This window comes from Octopus bimaculoides, chromosome 20, assembly GCF_001194135.2.
Source record: "Octopus bimaculoides isolate UCB-OBI-ISO-001 chromosome 20, ASM119413v2, whole genome shotgun sequence".
NCBI lineage: Eukaryota > Metazoa > Mollusca > Cephalopoda > Octopoda > Octopodidae > Octopus > Octopus bimaculoides.
This window is the reverse complement of record NC_069000.1, coordinates 23,577,880-23,588,287: the sequence shown is the minus strand read 5'-3', so window position 1 is coordinate 23,588,287 and position 10,408 is coordinate 23,577,880. Positions and strand designations below refer to the sequence as shown.

The window sequence follows — 10,408 nt, the reverse complement described above, 5'->3', positions numbered from 1 at the left end:
GCTTTGCTGGGTGGAGGTGCTTATCTCCCCCTTTGTAAACATAAGGACACAGGAAATGTGTCAAGGCCGACAGGAAGTGGTGCTTCCTAGGGCTAAATAGCAGTAGTATTCTTCCCTTTCATGGGACTGTCACAATAAGTTGACAACATACCACCATTTTATCATGTTACTACTGTATAAATCTCTCTGAGAGATTTAGAAATGTATTATTTCTATATCTTTTATTTGTTTCAATCATTAGACCACATCCATGCTGGGGCACCATCTTGAATTCTTAGTCCAATGAATAGTCCCCAGCACTTATTTTTTAAGCCTAGTACTTATTCTGTTGGTCTCTTTTGCCAAACTGCTAAGTTACGGGGATTTTGGTAAGCCCAAAGCTATAGTAGAAGACACTTGTCCAAGGTGCCATACAGTGGGACTGAACCCAGTACCATGTGGTTGGGAAGCAAGCTTCTTACCACTTAGCCATGCCTGCACCTATAGAGACTTCCCAAATTATAATGAAATTAGACATGTTTACAACCTTCAACAAGAACACCTTTTTTCCTTCTTGACCATTTTGTTTTGTTCCAGGTGTATGATAAAGCAGTGTTCAAGTCAAGGTGTTGTCTTTGCAAAGTAAAAAATTCTGTAAATGTAGTGTCTTTTGAAACTGATACAATATCAGTATTGCTGCACAAAGACAAACACTGCAGATTCACACATACATGGCAAAATGTAGATGCTGTTTATAACAAAAGATGATGATCATGATTATCATCATTTAATGTCTGCTTTCCATGCTAGCATGGGTTTGATGGTTTGGATGGTGAGACAGAAGGCTGCACCGAGCCCCAATCTGATCTGGCAAAGTTTCTACAGCGGGATGCCCTTCCTAACACCAACCACTCCGAGAGTGTAGTGGGTGCTTTTTACGTGCCACCGGCACAAGGGCCAGTCAGGTGGTACTGGCATTGGCCATGCTCAAATGGTGCTTTTTACATGCCACCTGCACAGCAGCCAGTCCAGTGGCACTGGCAACAACCACACTTGAATGGTGTCTTTAATGTTCCACTGGCACAGTTGCCAATCAGGCCACGACAACGATTTCACTTGCCGCAACGGGTCTTCACAAGCATAGTTTATTGTCCAATGATTGAAGGGTACTCTTAAATGGGCTGGTTATACAGCACTGACATAGGCCATGGTTACAGTCTCACTTGGCTTACCGGGTCTTCTCAAGCACAGCATATCTCCAAAGGTCTTGCTCACTTGTCATTGCCTCGGTGAGGCAACCTCATCCCAGGTCTTCCTGGGTCTACCTCTTCCACAGGTTCCCTCAACTGCTAGGGTGTGACACTTTTTCACACAGCTGTTTTCATCCATGTGCAACAAATGACTATTCCAGCACAGTCGACTCTCTTGCACACCACATCTGATGCTTCTTAAGTCCAACTTTTCTCTCAGGGTGCTTACACTCTGTTGTGTATGCACACTGACATTACACATCCAGCAGAGTATACTGGCTTCATTCCTTGCAAGCTTGCGCATGTCCTCATCAGTTGCGGCCCATGTTTCACTACCATGTAGTATGGCTGTTTGCACACATGCGTCATAAGTCTACCTTTTACTCTGAGCGAGAGGCCCTTTGTCACCAGCAGAGGTAGGAGCTCTCTCAACTTTGCCCAGGCCATTCTTGTTCTAGCAGCTACACTTTCAGTGCACCCACCCCTGCTACTAACTTGGTCACCTAGGTAATGGAAGCTATCAACTACTTGTAGTTTTTTCCCCTGGAATGTGACGAAAGCTGTTCTCTGCACATTTTCAGTGTTTATTGCTCCTGAGCATTTGCCACACACAAAAATTATCTTCCCTGTTAGCCTTCCTTTGATATTGCTGCACCTCTTATGTGTCCATAGCTTAAACTGGGTACACCTTATGGGGTTTCTACCTACGCCTTTTCTACAGATCAAACAGGGCAACCCTTACTTTACTGACAGCATCCCTGTACATGGCTTGTACAGCTCTCACTAACCATTCATCTATCCCTAGTTTCCTCATTGACCACCAGATAAGGGATCGGGGAACCCTGTCAAAGGCTTTCTCCATGTCAACGAAAGCCAGGCACAGAGGTTTATCTTTGGCTAGGTATTTCTCCTGCAGCTGTCTTACCAGAAATATAGCATCAGTGGTGCTTTTCCCTGGCACAAATCCAAACTGCATCTCATCTAGACTGACTCTCTACCGAATTAGTCGTGCTATGACCCTCTCTGTGACTTTCATTACCTGATCTGACAACTTGACACCTCCATAATTATTTGTATCTAATGTGTCACCTTTATCTTTGTAGCAGTTATGGTGCTCCTACACCATTCATTGAGTATGACTCCATGTATCACCTGGTTGACTAGACTATAGCCAACACCGCCAGATATTTTAAGCATCTCTGCAGTGATTCTCGATTGGCCAGGGACTTTCCCTGTCTTCATACCATTAATTGCCTTATCTACCAAGGTACTGTCAATTCGGATAGCTGGTCCCTCTGTTGGGTCAACATTTGGCAGACTATCTTTCTCCCATTCATTCTCTTCATTTAGCAACGTCCCATAGTGGCATCTCTAAGTCTCTCTTCTTGCAACTTCGTTAAATGCAAGTGAGCTATCATCCATGCAGACACATTTCTCACCTATGACATCACGATTCTCTCTCACACACTGTTTTGCAACACGAAATACTTCAAGTCTTTCATCCTCATGATGCAGAACATTGGCAAACTTTTTGTTATCTCCTTCCTGTCTGGCTAAATAAACCTGTCTCCTAGTTTCCCTTCTGGCAGTCTGATACAATTCCCTGCTACTACTGTTCTTCCAGTCTTTCCATACCTGTTTCTTTTCCCTAATGGCCCTATGATATGTATATAATTAAAAGTAAAATGCATATTGGCACATTATTTAATGTTTTCTAACAGCATATTTTGAGTCTGTTTGTGTGCACACAGTGTATATAGCAAGTGGCTGATGTGTACATGTCAGCACCACATACACTATATAAGCATATGTGAAATTGGAAGTTTTAGTACATTACTATTGACATCTTGTTGGATTTCATACATTTTTACAACTCTGATTCCAACTCCTTGTCTTTAATTCTAACAGCATGCAGGCATATAATGTACCTTTTCTTTAAAAAATGGTATATATATGTCTGTATAGATAGGTACAGATATAAATACACTGTCCCTGCACATGTGACTAAAAAGGGTGACAAGAAGAACATCTGGCTACAACCAGATGACACTACCTCAGAAAACGTGCAAGCCATGCCAGTATGGAAAAGCGCACACAAAACAATGTTGATAATGATATACTTACTCTTATTTTACAGTTCAGGAGTTTTCTCTATCACAAGTTACTGTTTTGTATACCTAAATACAACTTAAACTGCTCTTTTATTACCTACAGACTGATAAATAGCATGTCCATCCACAAATCAGAGCTGAACAGTGTGGTCAATTATGTGATAGCTGAATTCATTGCTGCATATTCAAATGTGACTCTTTTACCAACTGTAAAGGTAAGATTCTCCTTTGATTTAATTACATAAGAAACCTGTTTATACTGTCATATTCAATCATTAGTACCAAACAATTTTATGGATAAGGAAATCATATGCAGATGTGCAAAGCTATGTTTATTCTTTCCTCACTCGTTCTACATTAACAGAAAAAGTTTGAAATAGATTAATATCTGACACAATACAATCACTTGTAGTTTTGCTACAAAATACTGAACTGTTTAGCAATTATACTCTGTTGTATTCCTGTCATTTTTATAGTTGCAATAGTTATAGCTGTTAACAAATGCTGCTGACAGTAGCTATTACTGAGTACTGCTAGTAGAAGTGATTATTGAGTACTGATAGTAGTAAGTACTATTGAATACTGCTGGCAATAGCTCTCACTGAGGCTATTACTGAGTGCTAATGGTGGCAGTAGCTGTTATACTGCTGGTAGTAACTGTTAAACAATGCTATTGGTGTTTAAGATAGGGCTACATTTCACTGTTCTCTGTCACAGCTGTAAAAATCTTAAGTTTACAATATCTCAACTCATTCTATGAAACAGAAAAATATTTCAAGTCCCACTTTATTCTTTAATTGCAAATAAGTGACCAAGTGAAAAAATTTTGATTCTTAACAATTTCTACATATTTACAATTTTTGCAAAACTAACCAACCAATTCTTGTATAAATGAAAAAGAAAAAAAAATCTCTTGTTTGAAAGTTAATAACTTTCATATGACTAATTTCTATGATTGAAACAAAATTCTTCTTACTTAAGCAATTTTCTGTTTCTCTTTTTTACCTTTTTTTTGCAGAACATCTTAAACTCCAGCCTTTATTGTTTACTCATGTCTTGCAACAACCATATGCTTAATAGTCTAAATGCCATTCTTCCACAAAGCATGAAGCATGTATTTGAGTCCATTTACAAGATATACTCCAAGAACTATGAATACAAGGGATATATCTGAGGCACATCAGAGAAGACTCATTTATGGAATAAATGGAAGAACTTGTGTGACATCATAATATTATCTTCAATAAAGAGAAAACATAGACAAGAAACCATAGAATAATTGTTTTTTTGTGAGGAAGTGTTGTGAGCCACAATTACTAAAGATATTGCTAAGTAAACACAAACTACATTTCCGTTTCTCTAAAATTCTTTGGGTATGTAAGAAATTGGTATCATAAAAAATTTACTTTGTCTCCAGTGATTTCTATAAATATTCAACTGGGAAAATTGATTTAACATTATATTGTCAAATCTCTGACCTAGCTACCTTGATTTTTTTAATTCAGTGTACTACTTCTGGTGTTCCTTTTATAAAGGAGCAACAATATCTTATGATCTTAGTGTTGGCATTAAAAAACCCCATTATTTTCCAGGTGTTATGGCACCAAATGTAAGATACTGGACTTCAAACACTATGGAGCATTTTGCCCATGTAAAAAGAGAAATTTATTTTTGTAAAACTTTTTCTTTAAGTTGGCAGAAAGATTACCTGATAATTTAGAAATAGAAAAGTTAATGAAAAAATAGTAAGTCACTACTTTAATTACAATTTTTATTGATTTTAACTTTCATATGAACATAATCTGGATGGTTTGAAAATTTTATTTTCTGTCATAAATTAATGTCTCAATCAAGTTGAGATGTTAAAAAAAAAAGTTCTCTATTTTCATTGAACTACTTCAGTTTTTGTATAAGAAGCATTTATTGTAGAAATACATAACAACATGTTAATACATTAAATTTGTTTTTCTCTGTCAATCCATGATAAAGCTACCATGTATCATACAAATATTTTTTAATTTCTTATGTAAATAAGTCTTCAGGTAATAAGAACTGTGCAATAGCAATGATTAGTCTAGATTTTTATGGACCCATTTTCTGAAACAAAATCAGTTTGTATAGCATTATTTTGGAATACAGTATCATTTTGTACATTCATTTATTGATTCAAGAAGGACAAAAAAATAAGACACTTGGTGGAACTGCAAATCATAAATGAAGAGTACCAAACTAGACAACATAAGGTACTCTGCCTAACGTGCCAGTTTCACTGCTCTACAGTTAGTTTTTATGGAAGACTTGTAGTAACAATTACCATTCATCATCTGTAAAATTATAATAAATATTAAGCCATTCTGCAAACAGCAAATATGTGTTTCTTGTTTCGTAATGCACTTCACTTGAGCACTCTTGAATGACTTGTCTCTCCTTGTCTTGCTATCTACTGTATCTGCCAGACCCCACACTAAGCACTTCATATTATACCTGCAGCCATCACCTTCAACTATTCAAAAGAAATATTAACCACGTTAATCTCAGTGGGCCTGCTCAGTCCATGGGTACAGCTCCTTCTTCCAGTCCAAACCTACAAATATAAGAACTGACATGGTTGTGTGGTTAAGAGTTTACTTCACAGCCATATGGTTCTGGGCTTCATCTCATTATATAGCACCTTGGACAAGTATTTTCACTCTTTAATCTCAGATTAACTAACTTGAGAGTGGAATTTGGTAGACAATCCATTTTATTTGTAACTGATAATGTTTCTGTATATTTCCTGTAACACAGCAGTTTGACAAATAGAAGTAGATAAAATCAGTACTTGGGTTTGCAATAATTGATTAAAAACCTTTGAAAGTGATGGTCCAATATGGCTTCAGTTAGATGACAGAAAACAACAAAAGAATTTATATTTCTGATCACCTATATTTAAATCATTGGTTTAGCATTTATTTATTCTATCCTTGAACATACAATTATCTCATTTGTGATATCCAATGTTTCAATTATTTATTCCTGTTTATATCTGTTTTTCAATGCTTGCAGGGATTAGATAAATATATATTACCAAGGCGCTGGTTTACAACCAGATACCCTTTCTGTCACTAACCCTTACCAGCTAAGGCACAGAGCCAGTGGATTTGTTCACAAAAGGAATTGGCAATATCACTACTTATAGCTCATGATATTTGGAGAAGTGAATATGTTAGACACATGCATGCACATACATATATAGAACAGGTTTCTTAGTTTCCACTTACTAAATCCACTCACAAGACTTTGATGTATTCAAGGCTATAGTTGTAGCTTCTTGCCCCATGTTTATGCAGTGGAACTGAACCTGAGAACCTTGCTACCACACAACCTTGCTTCTGTCTATAATTACTATCTCCTGAATCTTCCTATCATTAGTATGTGTATCATCCATACCATTTTAGTTGTTTTTCGATACCAGTCAGTAAACATGGTGCTCTATAGTTTTCTAGTTGAAAAGAGATAATATTGTGCATCCAACTTGATATTTAGTCCATTCCTGTTTTAAAACTATTTTCTATTGAATATGATCATATCCTTACTACATGCACAGAAAGAAACTTCTTTCCAGCAGTGGGAGCTCTCCTCAAAAACCTCTTCCACCTTAATACTAATTTTAGTAGTTAAGTAACAAAATATTTCTATTATTGTTAAGACTCATTTGGGCACTCCATATTATTCAGTTTAATGTTATCCATATTGTTTACTTTAGAAAGTTGTAATATATGACAATTTGTGTATTCATAGTTTACACTCTGTCAACTCTTATTTTTGCTTTACATGAATAAGACATTCTTGGAGAATGTTTTCAAGTCATTAAATAGCTAAAGGCAGTGAGTTGGCAGATTTTCTAATGTGGCTTTTCATCTGTCTTTATATTCTGAATTCTAATTCCACTGAGGTTGACTTTGCCTTTCATCCTTTTGGAGTACTGGGGGTCAATGTGAGTAGCCCCTCCCTCAAAATTTCAATCTTTGTGCCTATAATAGAAAGGATTATTTTAAATAGCCAAATCAGTAAAATGTTTTGCATTCAAATTTCCATATATTCTGTAAGGCATTCTAAGATCTGGTTGGTGCAAATAAGATTATACTTTGCTTAGGTCTAATAATACTTGTCCAGAATTCTAAATCACATTCACTCCCCAGTTTCTGCCTCCTCCAAAGAATATGTTATTTACCTTATTACTGGTATCCCTCTCCCTCGGAGAAGCACAGACATATACACATGCGGCAGTAACTTCCGCCTACCAAATTCAATCACAAGCTAATAACTGTTCTTCATTACTATTGTATTTTTAATATATTTTTGCGTGTAGGGAGTGGCACTCTCTACTAAATAGTATTTGGTCTGGTGCATACCCATTTTCTACATACATTGAGAATCATTTTCCCTTTATTTAGGTCAGATATCATCTAGGCAACAAAAAGGGTATCTAGCCATAGAATACTTCCTTAACAAGTCTCATCAAACCTATGCCAGCATGCAGAAAAGTGAATCTAAAAATGGTGATTTGTTTGCATATTGGCTTCAGCCTCTGGTGGTCCTGCATCTTGTCATAAGCCTAAATGTTTTATTCTGAAGATATTTATGTAATGATTACTATCTTTATTACTCCTCTATTAGTTCTAGACTCTCTGTAATTCCCCCTCAATATATCTTCTTCCTCTTTGTAGACATTCATGTTTGTCATTCAAAAAGGCACTTTGTATAGTCTAATGATAATATGATACCTTCCAAAAGAGAGTGTGACCTGCTATTTAGGGGTTGAGGCTCTTTCACCAAGTATGTTAAAACTTGACATTTTCCCTTTAATTACATCCTGGATGTTTCTTAGATCCAGATCAAAGCATTTGCTGTAATCATCAAAATGTCCTTTTTTAAAATGAGGGTTGAGGGAGATTTGGCTGCTATCTCTAGTAGGTCAAGTGACTGCATAGAGGCACAATTATCTGTATATCCTGACAGTCTTCCAATCATAAATCATCAGATTTTGCTGTTCTTGTAACTTTGACAAACAAGCAGGCATGTCTGTGTGACAAGAAACTTGCTCCCAAACTACATATTTCTTGGTTTAGTTCCACCGTGTGGCACCTTGGGTGAGTGTCTTCCATTACAACCCCAGACTGACCAAAACCTTGTAAGTAAATTTGGTAGATGTAAATTGAAAAAGCCTGCCATATGTTTTTGTTTCACCACCCCTGACCCCGCTTCACAACCCTGTAACTTAGCAGTTTGGCAAAAGAGGCTTAAAAAGTACTGGGGTCAATTTGTTCAATTGCCTTGAAAGCAATGCCCCAGCATGGCCACAATCCAATATCTGAAATGAGAAAAAAATATCCACTTATCTTTTGTTGCAATATTCTTCTACATTTTTCACTCCTTCCTAGTTAACCACATCCCTTACTGCTCAGACTGACTATGAATCAATGAGAGAACATCAAAAACAAGCTTTCAAATTGTATGCCTCCTTATTTTGTCACAGTATATTCAATTTGACTATATGGGTCTCCTTGACATTGTATGATAGTTGTAAATGACTGTCATACAAGCAGTTTCATTCATTTCCAATATTCTGCAAAAACATTTCTGGCCATGAGGAAATATTACCCCATTGGAAACAAGTAAATGTTGGTCACAAGAGAAAAATCTGCCTTACACTCCATCTAACGTGAAAGCATGGAAAACTGAACATTAAAACAAGATGTATATATGCAAACTAACACCTACATGTCTTTCTATGTACAGCCATATTTCCATGCTTGCATGGATGGTCATTCTCATTGCAATAATTACTGCTATAACAGGTTGTTCTTCCTAATGCTGAACACTGTTCTGTGAAATAGGGAGTGTACTAGTTTTATGTTATTCAGACAAATTGTCTTGCAAGGAAAGACAATCACACAATGGTCACAGTATTAAAGATTTATACTTTTAACCATGTGCACAGCGATCCAGTATATTGACTTTACAATCACATTTTTATGTGTAGAATAATCAGCTCTTGATACTACTAATTGGGAAGTTCCAGTATTGAAGTAGGTATGTAGAAATAAAAAGCTCTGCCATTTTTTAGCGATACACCAACCTGCTATTAATTATTTTATATTAGTGAGAGAACTTGTAACCAAACCACATCATCTACCTTCTAGCATTGTTACAAAGAGGCAGTTGAAAGAAGCAAGTTCAAATCCTATCAAATCAACTTTACCTTTCATCCTTTTGGGTTAAATATAAGTACCAGTCAAATACTGAATCAATTTAGTCACAGTCATCCTCCCCAAATACCTGGCCTTGTTCTAATGACAGATGCAAGGACAATGATTTAAACGGTAGGTGAAATCAAATAAGCAACAGCTAGAAACCTCCCTCATAGTTACTGTCACTATATTTGCTGAAATACTAATAATTTGAGAGGTTACAATTCTTTCACTTGGAAAGCACAGAAGAGTGGTTCCGACCTGCTGTAAAATCATTATATCACATCCGGAACAGACATTGGAGTGATTTAATTGATTGTGCTTATATGTAATCTCTCACATCTATGTTAGAAACAATTAAGGGCAGTGCTTTGGCAGAATTGTCAATATCAGAAAAAAAAACGCCTTGTGATATTTGTTCTGAGTCCAAATCCTGCAGAGTTCAACTGTATTTTATTGACCCTGAAAAGATGAGACAAAGTACTAGTCAAGTACTGGGGTCAGTGTTAAAGCAACTAACCCTCTACACCTAAAAATTGCTGACCTTATGTCTAAATCAGAAATCATTATTTAAAGATGGTCAGGGTAGTTAGTAGATAGAATACCATACTAAATGCTGTTTAGTAGTTTCAGCTTCTTAGGTTTTGATATGAAATACTTCTTTAGTTTGACTTAATACTGAAGAGGGGTGGAAAGATAGGAAATACCAGATATTCTAAAGAGGTATTGTTTGATCAAAGGAACTACATAAATATAGAATTCTATAATGTAAGTGGCTAAGTATTCCACTTACACTTGTAGCTTTAATATAATTCTCAGGTTGAATCAGCATGAT

General features: G+C 36.4%; 1 protein-coding gene across 1 annotated transcript in view; it reads left to right on the top strand.

Annotated features, from left to right (window-relative positions):
* The window catches only part of LOC106879453 (unhealthy ribosome biogenesis protein 2 homolog), a 60,673-nt gene extending 54,965 nt beyond the window's left edge, over positions 1-5,708 (top strand). Inside the window, exons 28-29 of the mRNA XM_014929012.1 lie at positions 3,444-3,555; positions 4,359-5,708. Coding sequence (XP_014784498.1) covers positions 3,444-3,555; positions 4,359-4,514 — 268 coding nt within the window. The 3' untranslated portion in view covers positions 4,515-5,708. The remainder of the gene's footprint in view (positions 1-3,443; positions 3,556-4,358) is intronic.
* Positions 5,709-10,408: the final 4,700 nt, after the last annotated feature.